Below are 27,605 nucleotides of genomic sequence, written 5' to 3'. Positions count from 1 at the left end.
AGAAAGATGCTCTTTGACGGCGCCTTGTTGATTTGAAATATGGCTCCCCTTTACAATCAATCACACAGCAAATTCTTTGAAAAATCCAAAGGCCCATGGACTTACATTTCTAAGATGAGTGATCTCATTCACAATAACATTGTTCATGTGATTGACAATGATCATAATATTTTATTTTGGATTGACTTTTGGGTGGGAACCCTCCCCTTAAGAATGGCTTTTTTTTTTTTTTTTGAAAGGAAACAAGTCTCTATATTAATTGAATAGTGAGACAAAAGCTCAAGGTACAAGAGTATTATACAATGAGCAATAGGCCTAAGAATCAGCAAGGGCACTCGGACATCTCAACTAGGTTGAACCCCATAGCCCCCTCATCATATCCAAAATACATACATACACAAGAAGGACAAGAGAAACGGCTGAAACACAGCCAAAACAATGCAAAACTGTTTAGCTAGACCAAAACAAATGGTCAGTACAAGAGAGAACAACATAGTGAGAAGAACCAAGGAAGAACGAAAACAGATAACAGGAAGAAAACAGCAGTTGTTGGAGCCAAAAGACCGCAATTAGGAAGGGAGGATAAATGCTCTCCAGTTGAGGTTGAACTCCAGGATGTTGTAGCTATTAAAATGGTTAGAGAGGATGCACCAAGATGAAGCAATACGACGGGCAGATTCAAAATGATTCAGGCAACCAAGTGATTTATCATCGAACACCCTCTGATTTCTCTCAAACCATAATTCTGCCAATAATGCCTTGACCGCATTAAACCATAGTAAACAAATGGGTTTATTAAAGCTCGTTCCAACCAGAAGTTGTTGTACATTCCCCCGGAAGTCTTTGCTAAACACCCATGATAAGTTGAAGGGAAGCATTGCCTCTTGCGGCATTGATCGGAATGCTACCCTTTATAGGAATATCTGGAAAGGTCCCATTCCTGAAAATGCCCGATTCTTCCTATGGGAGGTCAGTCACGGTAGCATAAATAATGCAGATGCTCTTATTAAAAAGGCCCCTTGGATTACGTTGGCTCCAAATTGGTGTGTTCCTCCTTGTCATCAAAATGGAGAGTCCATTATGCACTGTTTTTCTTCTATAAACACTATGCATTTATTGATTTTCTGCGAATTTGTCCAATCTTTTTGGGAGAGAGTTTTATCATGCTTCAACTATCAAATGGTCTTCCCAAATGACCTTCTCACTCTATTGAATATGCTTCTTATTGGCCATCTGTTCAAAGCAAAGAAAGAGATATTATGGACTTTCATCATCAAAGCCTACTTTTGGCTCATTTGGAGAGAACGGAATCATTGTATCTTTGAAGATAGAGAGACGAATTTCACTCGCTTCTTTTGATCACCTTTTGTATACATCACTCACTTTGTGTAAATTCACCCCTGTGATTACAATCTTCCATCTCCTATTTCACAGTGGAATAATGTAATCCCTCACTACAATTTTGCACTTTTGTAATTTCATACTATCAATGAAATTCCAAGTGATTGTTTCTCATCCAAAAAAAAAGTATGAGTGTGTTTGATGGTCTTTGCTATTTTAATGAAGGTCCGTTTAGTAATAAAATAACCCAATATTCAAGTCCTATTAGTTCTCTTTCCATTAAACAAATTATGCTACTACTTCTTAGGCTAGGACATCTCATTCTTTCTTATCTCAAGCATTTATTTTCAAATTTACCATAATCTTACCAAACTTTCAAACCTTTTTATTCACTTCAGTGATGTTTGGGGTGCTTATAAAATAACGACTTAGTGAAAAGAGATTATTTATTACGTTATTGATGACCAAAATCGCCATCTTGGGTTTATTTAATGGAAAATATATATGAGGAGAAAGACATTTTTAGGCATTTTTATAACACGATCGAAACCTAATTTTGATACAAATTTTGATTTTACACTCTAATGGAACTGATGTTTTAATGAATAGTTTGGTGGCTTCCTGAAAGGTACCGGTGTTGTTCATCAATTAACTTACCAAGATACTCCTCCACGGAATGAGATTGTTGAAAAATAAATAGGTATTTATTTGAAGTAGCATATGCTATAATGTCTGAGCTTATGACCAAAGTGGACTATATGCCACACTTCTACTAATGTAAGATGCTGCAGATAAGGGATGTGAATTGAAAGATATTAGCTAAATATACATGTAAAACCATAATTCCCGTAAATAAGCAAAATAAACTTTGCTCTACATGTCAAAGTACGACTATACTTTACAAATTGTACCAAAGATGACTACTAAATTTAATATACACAGTTCACATTCACACAGATTTAAAAGCTACAAAAAAGGGGGGGGAGAAGACGAAAGCAGCAAGTTCTTACCAAGGTTCTTACAAGAAATTTCATTTCCTTTTCTCTACAAGATCGCATGAGATTGACAATGAGGTTTCTCTTGCGCACAGAACTTCCACTACCTGTTTGTACACTGATAAATACTACATGAGAAAAAACCAATTCTTTCTTCATTAATAAACACTCGTATGAAAGGGGGGAAAAAAGTATGACAGTTAAAAGGATGACAAGGTTTACTTTTCCAAAACAAAAATGAATTTATTTAAAAATAAATAAATAAAACTTTCAATAGACTATAATTGGACAAAAAGATAATCATTGCATAACTCAAATTAAACACCAATGTGCGTGTGTGCTGATATTTGCTGTTTGCAAGTGATACCTTACATAAACTTTCGTGTAATTCACCATTAGGTATTTGGGGGCTGTACCCTTCTATTTTATTTCACCAAAAAAATTTGTTTCTCCTCTAAACAATACAAAAAAAAAAAAAAAAAAAACAAAAAAAAACAAAACAAAACAAAACAAAACAAAAAAAAACCAAAACAAAACAAAAACAAAAACCAAAAAAAATTCATATTAATATATTATCAGTGTAAAGTAGTAAATAAATTCTTACTGTGATCAAAAAGTTCAAGATCAACTTCGCTTACCTAACTTTTCGAAGGGTAGATAATACATCTTTAATGAGGAGGGGTGATGGAGGTGCCAATAATCTCTGTGTTTGGCGACATGCAAGAGCAACATCTCCTTCAAACATAAAAGAAACCCTTGCAAGTTATTGATATTACCTTGGCCTGGAGGCTGCTACCTGGCCAAGGGTGATAAGAATATGTGCAAGACAACATATAAAAATAGCAAGTGTAAGTTGTACGTACCTAAATCACCTAATTCGTTATACATTTCAGTTATCTTTGAACGACTAACCCCACATGCCTCCTCAAGTGCTGCTGTGACAACACTCCCACCAATATTTAGTTCCTGCAATGTTTTTTCACGAGCAATGAATTTCATCAAATATGAGCCTCAAAATAAATGAAATTATAACAATATTCTTGGGTTGAGAACAATGTAAGAAGGGGGGAGTAATTACTATAAAAGAAAAAGACCAAAAAATGAACTTTCAACCCACGGTAATAGAAGGAGACAACAACAATAGCAGCATCCTAATTCCTAACACACGAACAATTTTCAATCTAGAAAAAATCAAGTACTTTTCTCAAGCCTCACTTCTCAAATGATAATTCTGACAACATTACTCCAGAAAACAATACACATGCCCATTATTGAGAATCGTTCAAAACAATCTTAAAATGATTGCAAGTGTAACAATGAAAGGGAAGCGGGAAGGCCATTTAGACATCCTTCCACCATAAAGAGGTGTCTGCAATGCAGAAACTGGGGAAGATATAATCCGCATACTCTGAAGAACTTATGCACAAAACACACCATCCTGCAAGGAGACATTCATAACTGAATTAGACAGACTGCTTGATCTATAATTAATCTCGGAATAACACTAAAAAAAGAACTCAAAATAAGACTTTCACCTTCACTAGACAATAATCCTTCCGAGCACTGTAAATCACTTGAACCCTAGCCCAATCACCAAAGATGACCTAAACAATAACTTGGACCTTCCCATTGCAGAAAGGAAAGAGATTCAAGAGTGCACTAAAATATCAAAAGAATCTACGCATGCAACTCTAAATTAAAAAATTTTACATCTACACAACCACTCAACTAGATACTCAAATTCCCAATAATATTCATCCATATAAAAGAAACAGAGCATGCGAGGGAATTTCATATTAGGAAAAAAAGAAAGGCACAGATTAATTATGAAGCAACATCTAGAAATAGCATAAACCCAAAAATGCTATAAATATCCCTATAAAACCTCCTTAAGGCACTTGTTTCCGAAAGATGCCTATTATTTCGTGACACAATTCGATTCTGAGATTGGGAAAAAAAGGATTTATGAAAAAAGAAATTAATTAGTCCCAAAGATTCAAGGACATGAGAGACAGATCCACGTTATCATTTTCTGATAAGAAACGAATCTTTGTATTAATCAAAAACAAGAACAGCCTAGGGGTAGAGTGGCAAGAAGCTCCTCCCCAAAAAGAACCACAACACTTTTAGACTTTGAGAAAAATAGAAAATACATTATAATATTGCTCTTTTTCCCTCTTTTTTTCCTTGTACACCAAACATGGATCGTACATGCAACCTTCAAATTACTTTCAAATTGTGAAAATAATAATTATAAATAACAAAAAGAGACTGCCTTGTCCCATCCCTCTTGTTTAGAAGCTCTAATCTTAATTCTTACCCTTGTAAAAACATCGAAAATTTAAAAGTTTCTTTTTTATATAATGAATCAAACTTTCATCGAGAATAAATAAAAAAGAATACAAGAGAATCCCAAAAACCAAGCCTACAAAAGGAATCCTAACTAAAGAAAGGGGCTCCAATCTAGTAAAATAAGACCTATCACATAATCACAAAAAGTTTCATTACCGACATCAAAAGAGAAATATCGAATCTAACAAAGGACCAAAAACCACTAGGATCCCTATACATCCCTCTTTAAAAGATTTTAGACAACCCACTCACTTAGTCTTTCCTCTTTCCCCAAAACAAAAATCTTCCATCAAGAACACCCTCAAGAAAATCCTAGTCTATTGCTTCAAAATGACTATGAAAATTTCACATTGCCTTAATCTCCTATCCCCATAACTCTTTTTTCCTTTCTCAATCTCCAATAACTGAAATAAAAACACATTAAGATGATTGGGGGAGGGGGGGTAACAACTTCCGTGCTTAACCATCAGGTAAAACGTAAAAAGCCCGTTTATCCAAAAAAACATAGTAAAATTTGCATTATTGGAACATAATTTACAGAGAATAAAGTTAAGTAACAAAACCATGTTTTCATGGTCAGCAGCAATTTTGTTAGTGCACAAATACACTGCAGGCAGCACATCCTCAGAAGACAAAACCAATAAACTGCAAAATTTAAAATGAACAGGAAAAAAAAAAAAAAAAACAATGTATTACATAAGATATAGTGTAAAACCTAACCAATAATCAACAAAGCAAAAGACATTTAAAATACAAAATAAAACAAAAGGACACAATCAATAGAATCCAAACCTTCTAAACATATTGCAAAGCATAGATGTAGCTTTTATCTTGCCTTTTTCCTCTTCAAGCAGATCAAAGGTACGTACAAGATGTATATATGGGGCAGGCTGTCCATACCGCCAACAGGCTAAGTTTATATCATGCAAGATTTTCAAGCAGTGTATCAAAAAATCAAATATGCAAACATATCTTAGGAAAATGTGGCAGCTTGACAAAATCGTAAATGAACTAATACAAACCATGCTTGACCGGGTCATACTCTTCGGGTGGTAGAGATAAAAAGGTTTCATTAATCTTCTTCATTGAACCTGACAGCTTAGACAAATCAGTCTTGAGTCCAACATTTTCTAGCATGTTTTCCTTCTGGGTAGATATGCATTCATCTAAATTGCTTTCAGTTTGGACTGGGTTCTCACTGAAGATGTGACCCTTTTCATTTTGACCAAGCCTCTCCTGAGGATCAGCATAATACAAGTCAAGTGCCATATTCATGTCTCCGTTGGTCTTTACCAATAATGATGCAACAAGTGTTTTTAAAGATTCATCACCATTTATTATTTGAATAAACTTGTCAATCTTGTTTACATATTCAGTAACATCATTTGGAGAACTTTGATCTTGACAACTTTGCTCTTCTGTAGATTTCATTTTAGGACCTTCTGACAAATGTGAAGCTTTCCTGAAGAACTTTGTGATTGTAGATTGTTTTGACCCATCCGATTGCAGACTTGGATTCTTTTTTGACTTATTTTTGGGCTTATCCTGAGCGTTTCTCTTCCTTTTTCCAGGAGAAGTTTTACTCTTGGTCGTGCCCCTTGGACTGGACAACTTTGAAGCCTGGCCTGAAGAAATGTCGACTTTTCCCAAAACGACCTTCATTTTAATATCTGTTGCAGGAAAAGTAAATGGGCTATCTAGTACTTTGCTCTGGTGCTTGGGAAGGTTATCCGTTAGAGTTGTAATGTGTTCATAAAATTCAGTTTCTCGTTCATAGAAATTAGAAACTGCATCAACCACATTTCTTCCAGAGCTGCCAATCAGATCTAATATCTGATCCTGAGTGACCCATGCAGGCAAGCACTCACGAAGTTCCTGGATAATCTTGTTTTGTTCCTCATCATTTGACTCAAATAGATTGGTAGAACCAACTTCTTGCAGAGAAGACAACCCCATACCACTACTGCATGCTTCTTCTGCTTTGACACTTATCTCCATACATGGTGAAATTTCCTTCTCCTCGAACTCCCAGAACTCATTTTCAGCCTTTGTGGTATTTTCATCAGCATCATCACTCATTTCACTGGATCCACGATGAAACCCTTTTAAGAATTCTTTCCTGTTGGCCATTTCATCAACTAGACCAGCAAAGTGCTTCTTAATTTTTCCAGCATGCTTGCTATCAAGTTTATCAACATCCAAACCTACGGTGGGAACAACTCTTTTAGGTCTCAAAAACTTCACATATTCCCTAAGTTCATTGTAGTTTGAGTGTTCACTATATGGCACAAGATGTATCTCTAGTGAATCCTTGGTCCTTACTGAGAACTTGTTGTGTTTCAACTCATAAGTCCACCCTGTCGGAACAAAACCAACAACCTTAGAATACCCCTTTTCCACCATTATATCCTTCATTTTAACAAAATTAGGCCTAAAAAAAGGCCAGGTTTCACCCAACACGTTCCATCCAACAACGTGAACATCACTTTCACTTTCATGCTCAGTAAACACCCCGCTCTCACCATATCCCAAAACCCGTAAGACTGTCATTTTCCTAGCATCCACCATTATCTTACGATTACAACGACTTGCAATTTGAAGCAAAATTTTTTCCTTTCCAATTACATAAGTTGAGACAAGAAAAAGAACGTTCCCCATAGAACCCTTACTTCCACCACCAATTTTGTTTATGATGTTAACTATATACTCAATAGACTCCTCCTGGGAGGGAAAAATAAACTTCGGATTACAGTACGTAGTGTCCAAGAAAACCGCATCCGAGCCAGTAAATGTTTCCAAAATAGGGTCCACTCTCATAGAATCACAAAACCGAAAATCACCAGTATGAACATATCTCTCAAACTTTCCATCCCCACAGGGAATCTTAAACAAGAACTGCACTGCACCAGGACAATGATTGGCATCAACAAGTATTACCTCACAACCATCGATTGTTGTAGGCTCCCGGAGCGGCAATGGCTGGACGAAAGGCAAAGGGACTTTGAGAACTTCGACCAAAAGGCAAGCAGTAAGGTGGGAGCAGAAGATAATACCCTTGCACCAAGTAGGGGAGAGACCGCCATAGTGATCGGAGTGAAAATGAGAGAGGAAATAGGAAAGAGAATACTCGCCGGCGTGGCCGAATGCGTCGACGACGAAACGGGATTTGGGGATGAGTTTGGATTGGGGGAAATCGGAGGGAAAAGGAGGGGGGCGGAATGGGAGCTTCAGCGGAGGAAGAGATAAATTCAGTTGCCGCGAAAACGATTCGATGGCAGTGACGAAGCAGAGGGAAGAATCGATTGTCAGGGGTTCAGGTGTGGAAGATTCGGAAGCCATTAACGGAAGGCATCGGCTCAGTGCGCGAAAATAAAGAAAGAGCCGTTGCAGTTTCGATTTTTGTGGATTTTCGTAGAGATGGCCCCTCTCTTGGGGCATAGAGATCAAGCGAAGTTTCACTTTCTACTACGCAGGCGTGGTTTGAAAATTTATTAATTCAACACACAAATATACTCGATGGACCGAGAGCAAACGTAGATCTCGTTTCTTCCTCATTTCTCTAATTCTTCTACTTTTCGTTCAGCAATTTTTTTCTCATTCGCAGCTGAATTCATCTTCTTGCTTTTTTTCCTAGCTCTTCAATTTGACTCTCACTCCTTGGTCTCGTTGTAGCTCTAATTCACACTCTATCTTTCATCTTGGATTTTAGAGAGAGAAGAAGAAAAATACATATTGGACTTTTAAAAAGAAAAAAAGAAAAAGCTACGGAGTTGAGAGCACAAGAGAGAAACGGAAAAAGAAGAATTGGAAGAAGGCGAGAATCACGAGCACGATTCAATTTTGGTATTTTTACTAATTTCACTCAACGATGACATCAAAAAGGCGAGAAACCTTATTTTCAAAACCTAGGTCAATTTTCATTTGAGCTATCCAGGTCATTTTCTCCATTTTTTTTTATAGAGATTCTAGGAGACAAATGGAGTGTTTGGGAGTGTTGTGTATAGTTGTGAAGATGGTCATCGATAAATGTGGAAAAGAGAGAAATGAGAAGATGAAGTTTCTTAATAAATGTGCAAACTTTATGAACACTATTGATATTGGTGGAGTTGAGTTATTTAACATCGACATGTGAAGTTGATGAACCAAACACCCCGAATGTAAGCCTTTGATCTAAGCTAAAGAATAAGTCAAGCCAACAATTGAGCTAAGAAGTTAGAATGGATTCTAGGTTAGATTAAAGAAGCTACAATTTGCCTAAGTGTTCAAACTATGCTTTGAACATTGAGAAGCTTAAGGGCATGAGTTGGCCTAGAAGTAAAGGATTAGTAAAATTGGCTAAATGTTGAAGATATAGTCCAATAAAAAATAAGGAATTTGGACTAAGTGTTAGTAGAGAAGGAGAGAGACTCAACGAATGAAGCATGATAGGACAAGTTCAACTTATCTTTTAGGTTGAACGCATACCAAGCTAAGAAAGCCTACTTGGACACATAACCATAGAGGAGTTGGAAGATTAAACTAAGTACTAGGTAGGTAAAGGGCATAACTTTGGATGAGTTCAAGCCATCACCCTAAAATAGGAAGCATACTTGGAGTTGTTGGAAACTTTGGACATGTCGTGGCCAACAAAGACTCACTTGGATGCATGCTAGGGCAAGTTGAACTATCTTAGACGCATAGAAAAATGTTTGGTTAAGTGTTGGACAACATGTAAGTAGGGTTAGCTTATGAAGTTGAATAAAACCCTAAGGACACAAGTGTTGGATGCATAGTAAGGAGAGTGGACGGATTGTATATTCGGGGTGAGAATTTGGCTAAGTGTTGGACGACTCGTTGAACACATGCCTAGTAGGAACAAGTTGGAGATCTAGGGACTAGTTGGATGCATAGTAAAGGGAAGTTGGATGCATGATGTGAGGATTTGGCTAAGTATTGGAGAGCTCACTAGACACATACCCTACTAAGGACTACCTTGAACGCATGGGAGATGGTTGGGTGCACAAAAGAATATGTGACCACCATCTTGGATGCATAAAAAACCTCAAACAACCCTAATTGGACACCATGCATTGAAGTAGAACTTACTTAGGGGGCAAGGTCAAGTTGACAGTAAGGTAGCATATGTAGCTCAACCAAATGAAATATTAACTAAGTCCAAATAGGAGGTGGATGTCTAAGGGACGAAGTAGTGCATGAAAAGTGTTGGATTGCCACCTCAAGAAGAGCTATCTGTTGGGCATTTCATGGTGAGGACATATAAGATTTGCATGCAAGTGGGAGGTGCCCACCTATGGAACAAGGAGGAGCCATGCGAAATGTTAGGCTAACACCTCAAAGGGGGCCATGTGTCGGACCTTGCATGGTGGTTACATGTAGGGTTTACATGGAAGTAGGAGATGTCATGCTATGAAAACTTAGAAGAATGATGATGGTGGCTTGGAATTTGCCTATAAATACCCCAAGGGAGTTTCATTTCACCACACTACTCAAAATTCTCTCAAACAAGACTCAAGAGAGGAATGAGAGAAGAGACTTAGGGTGTTAAGTGGGGGAACCATGCATCCAATATAGGTGCCAAGCGTCCAACTTGAGTTGTCCATGCATCCAAAAGCCCTTGACCAGATATTGGGAGAAGCAACCATCCATTGAGCTAATCAACCATGTGACAATCTAAATTAACTCATGCTTAATTAACTTCCTAACAATTACATATTAGGGATTAATCTTACACAAGTAATCAAGAGAATATAGCTAATTTGTCAGATAATCCTATGCTCAAAAGATTGGAGAATTAACATAAGATGAAATCTAATGAAAACCAACAAAATCCCAACAGTAAAACTCAAGAACTTACAAGAAATAGAAGAAGAACTTTAAAACCCAAGCTAAGTACTTACCTCTAGCCCTTAATCATCCTCTTAATCAAAATATTGAAGCTTGGTGATGACAAAAATAGAATAAAACTAATGATCACAGTGGTGAGGAGAAGAATACAAGTGAAGAAAATGGAAAACAACATGATACCTTGACAAATAGGGCAACAAATCGTTATATAACAAGCGTGCAACATTGCAACGCTAGGGTGAAGCATCGCGACACTGGTCTTCAACTTGCCATAGTGTAGACCTTAAGCATAGCGATGCTGAGGCCTTATGCTCTCGTGCACACATGGAAGGAGATTTCCATCAAGTTATGGAGCGTAGTGCTCTGCAAAGCTATGCTCTAGCGCCTCTCCCGAATATGATGCTTCTATCTTTGAGCATAATGCTATGCTTCTCTATTTCTCTAAAATATTGAAACTACTATCTTTGAACATAATGCTATGCTCCTCTGTTTCTCTAAAATATTGAAACTACTGTCTTTGAGTGTAACGTTACGCTTCACAGATCATAACTACACTCCCACCAGGGCCAGTTTCATAATTTCACTGCCTTTTTCCTCTTATAGTGCAGTTAAGCTCCAATTTTGACTGTTTTATCACCTTTTCGTACCAAATGTCTTGTTTACCTCTTAGACAACAAAGGCCTGTAAAATCATCAATTAAGCTCATTAAGTAGACCAACGACCCTGAATTAATAAAAGGAGATAGCACATTTTCAGTGCTATCATGCCTTCCAACTAAAGTTGCAAGCTGAGCAACAAGGTCACCCAGATTTTGCAAATCAATTCTAGCCTCTGCCTCGGGGCAAAGACTCTCCTACTGGAAGCTCTCGAACTTTTGCTGCCTACGGAGGTTTTCCTGCAGAAACTCAAGAGTTTTTTTAGTAAGTTCCATAACCAAAAACTCTAAGGACTACCTGACTTGAAAGACTAAGCATGAGCCGACTACTGAGATGTGATATGATCTTGGGCATTGATAATGGGCAGAAATGCACGTTATCATAGTGCTAAGTTCTTAAACAATGTTGGATTGTGTTGATAAAATATGTTAATTTCATCCATTAAGCATAAGTTCTATAATATTACGGTCGCATGCGTCCAACGCATTAGAACAATTGATCTTTATATTTTTTTGCAGAATATGCGTTAACATAATGCAAAGATTGTGATCATAGGAATTCACTGATCGAACGCAACTTCACCGCAAGCCTTTGCGGTGATTGTGCTCACACACATTCGCCGGAGAAGGATCATCGCAATTTGGTCAGCACAACATGGTGGGCGCATCTAGGTGAAAGCATAATTAAGAGCGATGGGACAGAAAGCTGATGACAGTCGGATCCAAATTAAGTTGATAGCCGATAACGGTCACGAAGTACATTCAGCTTTATCAGTGACAATTATCCGGCGCATTAGTTAGGAATTAAAGTTGTCCCTCTATACAACCAGGAGAGAGAAGCCGCCTTTCACCATGGATGCTCTATAAATACCAAGTGCATTCTTTAGAAAAGGGGTTGATTGGTTCATAATTTTCTTTCCATTTTAAGTCAGAGCAAAAGAAGAGTGGTGGCGCTAGAGATCACCTAGGGCAACTCAAGAGAGAACCTTGGGGCGTAAGAGCAGAGAGCGGGCCTACTCTCGCGAGAGCGAGATTATCTTTAGAGCACGAGTAGAAACAGTGTAAACGCCTGGCAGCAAGAAATTGCTACCAGGCTCTTTATTAAACTTGTATTGTTATTTTGTACTTCATCTTCATATCTATTCAATGGAAGTTCTATTTCTACATCTGCTCACTCTCTTAATACATATAAGTAGCTAAGCTAGTCAAATGGGTTGAGAAAAACTAAGCTAACATGACCTAGGAAGTTTATTGCTTGCGATTGTCTTGTTTTATGCTGTGCAAAATATCCTTTAGAGTTACTTGAGAGAGAGTCTAAAGAAAGAACCTAATGTCTCGCGAGAGCTAGGTTAGAATCTGGACTCGAAAGAGCAAGATTAGGCTTTTATAAACAAGAAATAGGGACTTAGAGATAAGTTCTGTTTGTCAACTTGCATCGCATGCATCCTAGGAATAGGTATGATGATATGTGGTCGCCTTGTTTGTGCATCGTCGCATAGACAAGAATTAAAGGTTTATGTGTAGGCCCTATAGACACCTTTGCACATACATCGCATACGTTCTAGTATTAGAAGTCGTAGCATTCATGCCAAGAGGTGGTCTACTATTGTATGCATGTTGCATGATCGCAAAGCATGAACGCATTCTAGGGAATGTTAGTTGAACCCTTCTCAACCCGTTCATCGCATATTAATCGCATCTCTCATCTACAAACTCTTTTCAAACTCCGCCGCATTTGTTATTTATTTTCATCAATGCAAACAACAAACCCAACGATTTATTTATTTAACTGGTTACCGCAAGTATTCAAAAAATTCACCAACGCAACTATTTTCACACGTCTCTGTGTTCGACCCTAGACTTACCAGGAAACTCAAAGGAATTTACACTTGAATTCCGCTGAGGAAACTTGAGTGCACAACGCAAATCCATCAACGCATATCGTCCATATTTCCACCACATAATTTCGAGTATCAAGTTTTTGGTGTCATTGTTGGGGACTTCGGCAAAATAGTTTGTTAACGATAATTTTTGTGATTTCTTTGTAGAACTCTCAATCTTTGGCGAACTATGACCCGAAGATTGAGAAAACGTTTCGAAGGAGACTAAGAGACCGCCGACAGCAACCACAATCAGATAAAGAAGAGATGGCGGAGCAGCCTGGAAATGGAGCAACAAACGATAATAATGTCATGGCGAATCTGATTCTGTTGGCAAACGATCGCAATAGACCCATTAGGGACTATGCATCGCCAAACCTCTATGATTTCTCTCCGAAAATCATGAGGCCTGCCCTTGACGGAAGTAGATTTGAGATGAAACCGATGATGCTGCAGATGATCCAAATTACAGGTCAATTTAGAGGAAAGCGTGGCGAGGACCCGCACGCCTACCTCTGAAGTTTTATTGAAATCTGCAATACTTTTGTGTTCCTAAACATCTCTGCTGAAGAAGTTTGACTAACATTGTTCCCATTTTCTCTCTATGACCAGGCTAAGAAATGGGCTTATTCGCTCGAACCAGGAGAGATCACTTCTTGGGAGCAGGTGGTGGAGAAGTTTATGAAGAAGTATTTTCCACCTACTGAGAACGCAAGACGAAGGAAGCTTATTACAAATTTTGAACAAGATATGGACGAATCACTCAGCGATGTTTGGGCGAGGTTTGAAAGGCTGGTCTAGGATTGTCCGCATAATGGGTTACTAGACTACCTCCAAATGGAAATTTTCTATCATGGTTTGTCTCACTTCATAGATCGCTGCCAATGCGGCAACCCTTGGTGGTCTGCTTGACAAAACTTACTGTGGGGCGAAGAATATTCTGGACCGCATCTCCAAGAACCATGAAGACTAGAGGGAGAGTGACCAGAGATTGAGACTCAAAGATTTTGACGCAAATAACGGTGCCATTGTTTCATTACAAAACCAAATGACCGCAATGATGAATTTGATTCAAGGAATGACGATCAGCAGCCCAACACTGCAAGGTGGGCAAATCAACGCAATAAGTCAAAACATTGCAAGGTGTGCGACTTGCGGTGATGGGCATGCGATGGAAGATTGCCTGCAAAATCCACAATCTGTATACTTTGTAAAGAATAATCCCTTTTGAAACATTTACAACCCAGGGTGGAGAAATCACCCCAATTTTTCCTGGAAGAATCAACAACAAAATTTTCAATTTGTGGCGCAAAAAGAAGGGCCACCAGGATTCTTCCAACGCAGCAACGGTCAACAGAGCAACCAAGCAAGTAACTCACAACAACCACCGCAATCCTCTTCTTTGGAGAGCCTATTGAAGCAATATATAGAGAAAAACGAGATAGTGCTTCAAAGTCAGGCTACGTCTATCTGCAACCTCGAATTGCAAATGGGCCAGATTGTGAATGAGTTGAAGAGTCGACTACAAGGGGCATTGCCAAGTTCAACCGAATTTCCACACAACCCAGAGGGATCAGGTAAGGAGCAATGTCAGGTTGTGACATTGCGCAGTGGAAAGATTGTGGAGAGAGAAAAGAAGGAGTAGAATAGACCAACTTCCATCGCAATTGAGCCTGAGATTGCGATAACACAAGAAGAAGAAAGAGAAAATGAAACAGTAGAACCTGAGGTTGTGTCAACCTCAAAGCCAAATGAAACGAGAACCGTGAAAGTTCAGTTACCACCTTTCCCTCAGAGGCTAAGGAAGAAGGAAAATGAAGAGGTACAGTACCAACGCTTCTTATCCGTGTTAAAGCAATTAATGTTAACATTCCTTTCAGTGAAACGATTAAGGAAATGCCTGCCTATGCCAAGTTTCTGAAGGACATGGTAACTAAGAAGAGAGGCACTGGAAAATTTGCCACAGTGGCATTAACGCAAAGTTCCAAATCTATTATCCCACCGAAGATGAACGATCTTGGGAGCTTCACTATTCCTTGCTTCATAGGAGGACTCTATATTGGGTAAGCCCTGTGTGACTTGGGGGTCAACATAAATTTGATACCGTTGTCGATTTTTAGACAATTAAATGTGGGGCAACTTGTGCCCACATCAGTGACTCTCCAATTGGCTGACAGATCTTTGGTCCATCCAGAAGGTAAGGTGAAGGATGTGTTGATAACGATTGATAAATTTATTTTGCCAGCTGACTTCATCACTTTAGACTATGAGGCCGACAAAGCTGTGCCCATCATTTTAGGGCGACCTTTTCTATCAACGGGTCGTGCTCAAATTGATGTGCACAAGGGAGAAATCACTTTGAGTATAAACGGATAGAAGCTCAAATTTAATATGATTCGTGCCATGAAATTTTCGGATGAAGAAGACCTGCAAGATTCTGATGATGACCTGAATTTGATTGAAGAAGAAAAGTCTGATGAAGAGTGTGAAGAAGAGGATGCCAACGCATTCGTAGCTGCCTGCAATGCGGTCGTAGCAAAAACAAACAAAGAAAAAGAAATGATTGTAACATAAGAAGAATAGCCAAAAGAAAAAAGAAAAACAACGTAACCTTCCTAGTGGAACCACCAACACTTGAACTGAAGACCCTATCAACCCATTTGAAGTACGCATTTTTAGGGCAGAATGAGAAGCTGCTAGTGATTATCTCCTCTGCGCTCAACGAAGATCAGAAGAATGCGTTGATGAGCATTCTCAAGAAACATGTGCGAGCAATTGGCTGGACGCTCGCTGATATCGGAGGAATTAGCCCCGCGTACTGCATGTACCACATTCGTCTTAAAGACGACCACAAGGCAACAATTGAAATCAACACAGACTGACCCTACGATGAAGGAGGTCGTCAAAAAGAGATTAACAAGTGGCTGGGTGCGGGCATTATCTATCCCATAGCAGATAGCACATGGGTCAACCCTGTGCAATGTGTGTCGAAGAAGGGCGGAATGACGGTAGTCCCAAATGAGAACAATGAATTAATACCGCAAAGAACCATCACTGGATGGCGCATATGCATGGACTACCGCAAGTTGAATGTGGCCACAAAAAAAGATCACTTCCCTCTGCTATTTATTGATCAAATACTGGCCAGACTAGCCGGGAATGATTTTTACTGCTTCTTGGATGGATATGCCGGATACAATCAAATCATGATAGCTCCTAAAGACCAAGACAAGACCACATTCACCTGCCATTTATTAATCAAATGTTGGCAGAAATGCATGTTATCATAGTGTTAAGTTCTTAAACAATGTTAAATTGGCATTGATGAAATATGTTAATTGCGACCATTAAGCATAAATTCTATAATATTGCGGTCGCATGCGTCTAATGCATTAGAACAGTTGATCTTTATATTTTTGTGCAGAATATACGTTAACACAATGCAAAGATTACGATCATAGGAATTCACTAGTCGAGTGCAACTTTACTGCAAGGCTTTGCGTTGATTATGCTTGCGGTGAAGTTGTGCTCACACACATTCGCCCGAGAAGGATCGCCGCAATTTGGTCAGCGCAACATGATGAACGCATCTGGGTGAAAGGATAATTAAGAGCGATGGGATAGAAAGCTGATGATAGTCGGATCCAAATTAAGTTGACAACTGATAATGGTCACAAAGATTCAGCTTTATCGATGATAATTATCCGGCGCATCAGTCAAGAATTAAAGTTGTCCCATCTGTACAACCAGGAGAAAGAAGCCGCCTTTCACCATGAAAGCTCTATAAATACCAAGTGCATTCTTCAGAGAAGGGGTTGATCAGTTGACGAGTTAACCAGTTGCTTCTGTTCATAATTTCCTTTCCATTTTAAGGCGGAGCAAGAGAAGAGTGGTGGCACCGGAGATCACCCAAGGCAACTCGAGAGAGAGCCTTGGGGCATAAGAGCAGAGAGCGGGCCGACTCTCGCAAGAGTGAGATTATCTTTAGAGCACGAGTAGAAACAGTGTAAACGTCTGGCAGCAAGAAATTGATACCAGGCTCTTTATTAAACTTGCATTGTTATTTTGTACTTCATCTTCATATCTATTCAATAGAAGTTCTATTTCTACATCTGCTCACTCTCTTAATACATATAAGTAGCTAAGCTAGTCAAATGGGTTGAGAAAAACTAAGCTAACATGACCTAGGAAGTTTATTGCTTGCGATTGTCTTGTTTTATGCTGTGCAAAATACCTTTTAGAGTTACTCGAGAGAAAGTCTAAAGAAAGAACCTAATGTCTCGCGAGAGCTAGGTTAGAATCTGGACTCGCAAGAGCAAGATTAGGCTTACATAAACAAGAAATAGGGACTTAGAGATAAGTTCTGTTTGTCAACTTGCATCGCATGCATCCTAGGAATAGGTATGATGATATGTGGTCGCCTTGTTTGTGCATCGTCGCATAGACAAGAATTAGAAGTTTATGTGTAGGACCTATAGAAACCTTTGCACATACATTGCATGCGTTCTCTTATTAGAAGTCGTAGCATTCACGCTGAGAGGTGGTCTACTATTGTATGCATGTTGCATGATCGCAAAGCACATTCTAGGGAATGTTAGCTGAACCCTGCTCAACCCGTTCCCCGCATATTCATTGCATCTCCCGTCTACAAACTCTTTTCAAACTATGCCGCATTTGTTATTTATTTTCATCAATGTAAATAACAAACCCAACGATTTATTTATTTAACTGGTTACCACAAGTCTTCATAAAAATCACCAACGCAACTATTTTCACAAGTCCTGTGTTCGACCCTGGACTTACCAGGAAACTCAGAGGAATTTACACTTGAATTCCGTTGGGGAAACTTGAGTGCACAATGCAAATCCATCAATGCATATCATCCATTTTTCCACCACATAATTTCGAGCATCAAGCATCTGGGTTTCGTCACCATCGTGGGTATTTATAGTCCATGGCCTCCTCTCATGTAGAATGATGAGACTAATAGTCCAAATGACCATAATACTCTTCCTCAGTGAATCGTTGTGGTGTTGGACTCCACTGCAACCTCAAACATGCTTGCGTAGGATACCCTTTGAGAAGGCAACTCCTGCACACCTCTGCTTGCTGCAAACTCCGTCCCATCACGTGGCCCATCAAGAAGGCTAACTCGATAACTTGGTGGCTAAATGCACTTACCTCACCGTTAGAACCTGCTATGCTGTCTTTAGACTTTCAAGATCAATTAAAAAAATCTCGTCATACTTAGATGACACAAAACGGAAAACAAATCAAAGAAAATGAAACTTTAACTAATAACTAACTAATAACAACTAACTGGCTTCTCCGACAAAGGCGCCATTTTAATAGACAAAAAGTTTTTGAGGCTTTCTATCAATCAAATAATATTTGTACTCATGTTCTAACTACTTATTACTGAATAGTACAAGTGGCAAGTCCAAGTCAAACCATAGGAAAGCGTGAAGATTAACTCCTCAAAGCTCATTTTTAGTTAAAGTGGTAAATGAAGGGATTTGGTATGGTTGGAGATATGAATTTGCATAAAGATAAAAAGAAAGAAAACAAAAGGATAGAAATGCAATCAATAAAGACATTCGAGCTTAGAGGATTAGAATGGACCAATATAACTTTGTTCATCTAATTATCAAAACATAATTTTGGCCTGTTGCCTATGCCTAGCCTAATCAATTAGAATCCTATCTCATGGTCCTAGTTACCCAATTAGCCAAACATGAATAGATGATTCCATAGTAAACACATTTAACTCTAGAGATTATGCCAAGATAAACATTTAATTTACAATCGCCTAATTAAACAATCAGTATAGTTTTTCCTAGGTCAATAGGTCAATACTCTTCGTTATAGATAACAAATGATAAGCTTATCTAACCTTTTGCTTCTTGGAAATCAACCTATATTTTCATCTCACTTATTTCAAGTTAATCTCATGCATTCAATCGTAATTTCCCTAGTAGTTTGTCAGAGAATCAAGAGAAAATAGAATCACAAAACAAATTTAAATAGAAAGAAACTCATCGCTAAGATATAATAATTACATTAAGATAAAACTCCAAAAATTACAAAGTTCCAAATCCCCTAAACTAGAGATCTAGATCTTACATTCCCATGATGATGGAGAAGAAAAAATTCGACATGGTTTTTGTCGATTACATGAGAGAAAATGAAGAGAAATACAAGTGGAAGGGAGAAAATGGAGAGAAATTCAGTAGGAAGCCGAACGAAGTGATCATTTCTACCCTAAAATGAAGGAACATATATATATAGTCACGACAGCACCGTGACATTGAGGGACAGCATCGTGACATTAGGCCTTGTTGTCGAAGCGCAGCGCTACATGTACGTGTGCCTGCTAATGTCCTCCGGAGCGTCGCGACACAATCATCATTTTACCAAAACAACGCTCTCGCAAAAAAACATTGGGTGCGACATCGTTGTGCTTCTCTAGAGGTATTTTGGATTTTTCCCCCTCATTTGAACTTTGGTTGCTCTTTTTATAGCTCTTGATTGCTCCAAATTAACTTTGATGTGTGGAAAATGGAGAGTAAATATATGTGTTCATCTTATGATATGCATTCGTTCTCCATGCGTCGCTGGTCATGCGTTGGACTAAGGGATATGCAATATGCGTCTAAGAATCTATGCAATGACCATACGTTCCTGCCACAAGTTTTCTTGCTCTCTTGCTAAGTATAACGAGATTGCAAGTTTTTTGGGGTGATCCGAGGTCGAACTCAGGGACTTGTAGCTAAATGTTACTAAGTAATGTGTTTGCGGCGAAGAATAAAAGAATAATGAAGTTTAAGGACTATGCGCTACTCCTACTCCTAACTAAACAGATTAAGTAATAGAAGTATGACTATGAGAGTTGGTAGAGATACGGCAACTGTCAACGCGTAATAAGATGCATGGAAAAATAGATAAAAATAGATAAATATATGCGGCAACTGTCAACATTGTAACACCCTCCCTTTAATTAATTAATATTAATTTAATAAAATTAAATTAATAATAATTATACATGTAATAACATCTTTATTATATGTATATAAACTATATATTATATCTCATATAACACATAATCTATAGTTACATATTGTATCAAATACAATATATTCTATAAATGTATTTTCTCTCAACCATACATGACATTTAATATAAATCACATTTATATTAAATTCACCTTATGAATCTCTTTCATATATTTAATATTTGAATTATATTCAAATATTTAATTCCTCTCAAGTTATTTATGGTATTTAATATAAATCATATTTATATTAAATTTAATTACATGAATCTCATTCATTTAATTAGTATTTGAATCATATTCAAATTCCTCTCATATTATCTTATATTATAATATATTAAATACATTATATTAATTATATCACATATATAATTAATTTAATTAATTATATCAAATATAATTAATTCTCTCAATTGATTTGAATACTTCAAATTAATCCCAAAACAATTCTCAATTAAATCCCCGTTGAGCTACAGAGCGGACCTTATGGACCTATAGATTGAAGCTTCAACGGTACTCGGATAATTTATTAAACTCTTTAATTAAATTACCCAATATCAATAAATTTCCCGGTCATTCCACTAAAGACTTAGAGCTGCACTATTCGCACTACAGATAAATTTCTGTGTCTATTGAATATAACCAATCAATAGTGCGATGACCCTTCACAAATTTCTTGTAAGTATAGCTGGGCAAAAATTACCGTTTTGCCTCTATAGTTACATCTAACTCCTTAAGTACCACTGATCCCTCTAATAAACAGTAAGTCATAGTCCAACTATGATCAAGTACCTCTTGGGCCAAGAAAGGATGTGGCTACTATGTTCAAGACCCGCAGTCAGCCTTTAAGGGAGCAATTTATTTACTTGCTTCTACATTGGGGAAGGAGTGAATTCCGTCTCGTGTAGCTGTGTTCCCAGCTCTCCAGTCAAACGAATCCCCAATATGGTAGGCTTGTTGAGTTTGAAATCTGGCCACTTTCATCCATACAAATCAAAGGACCACCTTCATGTGCAGGAGTTCACAACTCACTCAAGATTTAAGTCCTGTCACCTATGGTCATCCTAGTGAAATGTAAGTCTCTATTATTAACGATGTTATATAAAGAGACTAATCATTTCGTGGTCTGGTCTTATACAAAATCTTTATATAGGATACCCCCGCTCACATGTCTCCACATGAATGATCAGGATCATATCATTTGTAGCACTTTACAACACTTGTAACACCTACAAAGTGGGTCGTATCCGTAGTGTCATCAGGATAAGGTACCCAACCTTATCCATCTACTACAGACTGTTTAGGTTATTATTTAAACAAGATCCACTTGTATGTCTCTACATACTTGTTTAAATTACATGAAATAACCTCAGACCTTAGTTTATTGGATTGAGTATATGCTTAAAAAATAACACTTATTTTATTAATAACAATATGTTTATACAAAGTTTACAAACTACGAGATTATAAGAGATTTAGGACACCAATCCCAACAATCTTCTACTTGTCCTAAAGCTTAGGGAGCCTAATGTACAATACAAATGAAGTACAAAATCACAATAAACCAGGGCATACTATACCCTAGTAACATCTCCAACTTGTCCTAGACAATATGTCGCATGTCCCGTAGACCCAGACTTTCTAGATGACCCTCGAACACTTTAGCTATGAGAGCCTTTGTAGCCGGATCAGCTATGGTGTGCTCCGAAGCAATCTTCATAACAGTCACATCACCTCGATGCACTATCTTCCGAATCAAATGATATTTTCGCTCTATGTGTTTGCCTCTTCCGTGACTCTTAGGTTCCTTAGAATTTGCTACAGCACCACTGTTATCACAATAAGTGTGTGGGCAAAGACATATTTGGAACAACTTCCAAATCAGTAAGGAACTTCTTAAGCCAAACAGCCTCTTTAGCAGCTTCACAAACAGCTACATATTCGACTTCCATAGTGGAGTCTATGATGCATCCTTACTTGATGCTCCATCATACTATAGTTCCTCCATTCAGAGTAAAGGCTGACCCTGATGTAGATTTTCGAGAATCCTGATCAGTTTGGAAGTCAGAGTCTGTGTATCCTATAAGGATCAAACCTTATCTCCATACACAAGTATATAGTCCCTCGTTCTCTAAAGATACTTTAGGATCATTTTGACTACTGTCCAGTGATCTAATCATTAATTGGATTGATATCGACTGACAATTCCTACTGCATAGAAAATGTCGGGTCTAATAAATAACATTGCATACATAAGGCTACCAATAGCCGATGCATAGGGAATTCGTCTTATTTCCTCAACCTCTTGAGGAGTCTTAGGACACTGTTCCTTAGACAATACAATTCCATGCTTGAAAGGTAATAAACCCTTCTTGGAATTGTGCATCGAATATCTGACAAACATTTTGTCAATATACGACTAGCTAGTGCTGCATAAAAACGACAGCAGGCGCAACATAGGAATTTCATGGTTCAAACTAATGGAGGAGACCGTAGGAAAATGTTGACACATTTCATTCACCCACTTACTATGAACCACTTCCCTCATTCACCTGGTTATTGACCCATGCAAACACTTTCCATATGGATCATTCGAGGTAAAATCAACAAGAAGCCGAGCATGGATCTCCCGGTGTGAACTCTTGAGGACGTGAGAGCTAATAACTATATATCAAATATATTGTTAATCTCTCATTGAAGGGTTCTATATGTTTGGGTAATTTACTTAGGCATGACGGCTAATTTCATACAACCTAAGTCTAAGTGGTTTATCCAAATATAACTCTTATAATTGGATTTAACCTACAATGTCTAGGTGATAAACCATTTTATTACCTCACATCTCTCACGCAAGCTCATAAAATTAGTTAACTACTCTCAATAGTTCGGTCATAATCCCTAGGTAAGAGGTGTTCCGTAAACCATCAACTTAAGTACCCCCAGCATTAGACAGGTTTATGAACCGATATGAGTTTGTAACCGTATTTTATAAGGCAACAATCTATTTTAATGATTAAAATTAGTTGTTAACCTAAGTGAGCATGCAACTGTTCTTCGTTATGGATTTTAAACGTCTAACCAATTTTATAACAACTTACAAAATTTAGACATGCTTAACATCCACAACATTCAACAAAGGTATCTAATATAACTATTATATTAAACATAACCCTAACATGCATACTATATATTATAACAATCATAGCATGCTGTCAATGCATGTAACATGCTTTCTACGATTGGATTTTAAATCTACATGGCATACTGTATGCATATACATGAATTATTTAATTATCATATACATCTCATGCATAAACAATTAAATACTAACTGTTATGGTTTTCGTTTTGGCATAAACAAGCAAACAGATAGCTAACTATTACAAACAACTTCATAACCGTCTTTGAATCGCTCAAACTTCTCCAAACCGAACCCAAAACAACTTGAACTGGGCTGGACGAGTCTGAACCGGACCAACCAAAACCATTTGAGGCTAAACCAGATTGAACCTTGAGTAAACCGGTCAAATCGGTTGCTCTCGGTCTAACCTCAATATGCTGCTAAGGCTGATCGGATAATCGTCTAGTGTCATCGCCTTGGGTTGAGAGGAAGTACACAATCGCATAGTGTTTGTTAAAAGCTGAACGATCATTTAGCTCTATCGCATAGGACTAGACGATCGCTGAGTTCCATCACAGTGCAATCACTTAGCTCCATTGCATAGTACTAAGCGATCGCATAACACCATCACCCAACACTTTCAAGTCATCGTTTAGTATCCACCGCATCTAAACGATCATATAGTTCCATCGTATAGAAGATCATCACGTCGCATAACATTTATCTACACGATCGCTTAGCTCCGCGCCCAAACGATTGCTCGGTGCTATCACGTAGCACTTCATCGCATCGCTTAATGTGCATCATTGCTAAGCAATCGTATAGCGCCATCGTTTAGCAAAATCAACGTATCATTTAGTTCCTAAGACAAAACTAAACGATCGTGTAATGCTATCGTATAGCAAATGAACACATCGCTTAGCTCCCACAGGTACACGATCGTTTAATGTTCAACATCACAACGACCAGTGCATATTACTAAAAGATCATCTAGCTTTTCTTCTCATCGTGTAACATCTGGAGCTAAACGATCGTTTAGCAACTGGACCTCAACAACAAATTTAAGCTAGAAGCTGAAAAAACTGGAACAGCAGCTCGACCTCCTTCGCTTGTTTCTTCAATTACATCTTAATTTCAACTCTAATGACTCCAAATAAATTATAGACTCTTGCTAACACATAAATGCTCATCAAACAAGAGCCAATTACAAATTTAATTAAGAAATTAAAGAGTATTAAGATGCCAAAACAGAGAAAACCATAACAGTGCATCAATTTCATATATCTCATGAAAAAACACCCACCTTGCCAAAATTAGACTGAATCGAAAGCTTAAAAGATGCTCTGATACCAATTAAAAGATTTAAATAACATGCAGCGGAAGTATCAAGGATCTATAAGCAATCTAATTCACTAATTTTGGCAAAAACTAAAGCATGCTCTTCTAAAAAGTGGGTTTTCAAAACATACCTTTGATGAACTATTCAAGAAAACATTTGTATAGCTTCTGTCTTCACTTGATATCACCGTGAACCACCTCAAAGCCTTCCCTATTATGCATTTGGAGCTTTAGGCAGAGCTATGGGACTCAAGAATAACTTAAAGATATGAAGAAGCAAGTGGAGCTCACAGCAGCCGATTGAAGAAGATAGTTTCTTCTTCACAGAAATTTTTCTCTAAAAATTCTGCATTCATCCCTCTCGAACAACTCCAATCTTCTTTATATATAGTAGATGAACATGCAAAGAGATGGAGTGCATGGCTTGCAGCTCATGCTTGGAGAATCAAAGTAGAGAGGATAATGACTTTTGTGTGAGCATAAAGATGAAGGTAATGGAGAAAATTCATTTTCCATTTTGTGCAACCATGCAAAACGATTTTCCATTTTTTCCTTTTTAAAACATAAAATGATTTTAAACCATTTTAATTCAAAAATTATTTTCTTAAATTAATTTCATAAATTAATTTAAAATATTAATTAATTTAATATCCAATATTCAATTAATTTTTGCACAATAATCATCTTCATATATTTAAATCATATTTAAATATATATTCTCTTGTTCCATTTAATTTGAACGTTTCAAATTAATTTCTCAAGCTACCCTAAAGCTTATCCATTTACGAGCTAGTAGGGGGACCCCGCGGACCTACAAATCATGGGCCCCAACGATTCGAGATTAATCAGCTAAACTCATTAGACCGATCTAACCCCCATTCGTTAACTAATAGGACATTCCACTATAGCCCATAGTTGAACTCCCCTCGCTGTAGATATATTATGTCCACTTAATAACCATAATCAGTAAGTCGATCCTTCACAGGTTGTTCGTAATCACAGCTAAGTCAAAAATATCGTTTTACCCCTGTGACTACATCTTGTTCCTTAAGTTTCTACTGATCCTCTAATTAACAATTCTAATTCATGATCTCTATGAATCAAATCCTTTCTCTATTATGAGAAGGCGGGGCCCCGTTTGTTCAAGACCTGGAGTCAGTACTTAAGAGAACAACCTATCTGCTAACCCTAAATAGGCTAGGAGTGAATTCCATCTTGTAAGGCTATGTCCCTAGATATTCATCTGGTCTTATCCCCAAAATGGTAAGCTTATTGAGCAGTGCTGTTGGACTACTCTCACCATTTGCAGATCAAAGGATAATCCCGAACAAACAGGAGTTCATAGCTAGCTCAGGATTAAGATCGAGTTAACCTAGGTTATAAAATAAATGAAATAATCAGTTTTAATAGTAAACGGTCGTTATAAAGAAAAGTGACTATTTTCGTGGTCCAGTCTATATGAGAACTCATTGCATAGGATGCCCCCACTCTCATGACTTAACATGAATTATTTGTGGATCACATTGTTTGTAGAACCTTACAACTTCTTGTAACAACCACAGAGTGGGCCGCAGCCAATAATGTCACTAGGATGAGATATCCAATTTCATCCATATACTTATTAGACCATTTAGGCTATATACTGTCAACTTGATCCTGTTTATGTCACTACATAAAGTTGCAGCATTCAAACTATAGCCAAGGATGCGTTTATTGGATTTTCATAATAAGATGCAAAATCAACAAGTCATTGTTATTGATAAAAAAGAATGTTTAACACGAACTATGAGTTCTAGGACATTCCATCGATCTACATTAGATTTTAGCTTAACTATTAAAAAATCCAGTTAGTTTTAGAAAAATCTAAATGAGCCCCATTTAACATTTAATTTTGCCAATGACGCTTCAGTGATTTAGGACAAAAGCTAGCGAAGGGTAGTCAGTTGTCCCTTCAATGAATTTAGACACTTTCAACCAATCATTACACCAGAATAACTCTTATTTCTATAACAATCAGTCATCATTTATTTAGTCAAGAAATCATTAACTTGCTCAATAATTTTCCGTAAGTGTGATCCTTCATTTTAGATCCTAGAGTTCCGCCTCAGTGAGCCAATTGAAGGAAAAAACCAATTGGGGCAAAAACTAAAGTGATCTTATCCATTTTTGGAGTTTGCCTTGATATTGACCTACTACACAAATATTTATAAAATTATAACATTTATAAGATTATCTAAAGTAATGTCATGCATCATGCAATGTTCATTTCATTACTATACATACACAACACTTATATATATCAAAGTAATGAAATTAAATAACATACATTACATGCATTCATTCAAACTATATATTATAACGATTATAATATAAACGGTGCATGGCTATGTTATTTGCATGCAAACATATAGTATAACACTTATATTATATGATGCATGAGCATGTTATAAAATTAAATCATACATATGTATATATTATAACACTTATAATATAAATGATGCATGAAATTAAATGCGTAACCTATGGTGCATTTTGATTTTGTATGACATACAATATGACATATAAGAAAAAATATACATCATATATATATTTAATACAAACAATTAATGGACCCAGGACACCTAAAAGAAATTTAAAAGGCTATCTATTACATAAGCAATAGTCCTCTGGTTCAAAACAGGTGAACTAGGCCTTGAACCGCTCGAACCGAACTGCCCTTCAACGAACCCTCTGCAGTGATCGTGTAGCAAACTGGATGTGCGATCTTGTAGCAAATGCTACACGATCGTGTAGCAAATGCTACATGATTGTTAAGCAAAATCTGCACGATCATGTAGTTGTATCTACACGATCTTGTAGAACTTCTTTGTCTTCCTTATTGAAACAATGCTCTGCAATACTTCTTTAAAGCTCCTCAGCAACAGCACGAGTGACTCAAACTTATGAATTACATACTCTAAAGCAAGAATATGCCCACAGGGGACAAACCAAATTTGTAAAAGAAAAAAAACCTTAAAATATAGTATCCT

At 37.4% G+C, this 27,605-nt stretch overlaps 1 protein-coding gene across 3 annotated transcripts in view; it reads right to left on the bottom strand.

The window, feature by feature from the left end:
• Positions 1-8,401, bottom strand: part of LIG6 (DNA LIGASE 6) — a 48,168-nt gene extending 39,767 nt beyond the window's left edge. Inside the window, exons 1-6 of one of the 3 annotated variants that reach the window (XR_016525323.1) lie at positions 5,711-8,401; positions 5,481-5,598; positions 5,252-5,333; positions 3,200-3,302; positions 2,975-3,071; positions 2,352-2,454 (exon numbers count right to left, since the gene is read on the bottom strand). Coding sequence is in view for 2 of the 3 variants with exons in the window: in XM_039022289.2 (XP_038878217.2) it covers positions 2,352-2,454; positions 2,975-3,071; positions 3,200-3,302; positions 5,252-5,333; positions 5,481-5,598; positions 5,711-8,126 (2,919 nt within the window). In the remaining variant the exon portion in view is untranslated. The remainder of the gene's footprint in view (positions 1-2,351; positions 2,455-2,974; positions 3,072-3,199; positions 3,303-5,251; positions 5,334-5,480; positions 5,599-5,710) is intronic. The other 2 variants (XM_039022289.2, XM_039022288.2) reach the window with 2 other exon arrangements.
• Between the last annotated feature and the right edge of the window lie 19,204 nt (positions 8,402-27,605).

The sequence above is a fragment of the Benincasa hispida genome, chromosome 1 (genome assembly GCF_027475165.1).
Source record: "Benincasa hispida cultivar pf3 chromosome 1, pf3_genome.v1.1, whole genome shotgun sequence".
Classification (NCBI taxonomy): Eukaryota; Viridiplantae; Streptophyta; class Magnoliopsida; order Cucurbitales; family Cucurbitaceae; genus Benincasa; species Benincasa hispida.
The sequence above is the reverse complement of the archived record's forward strand: the minus strand, read 5'-3'. Positions and strand labels throughout refer to the sequence as shown.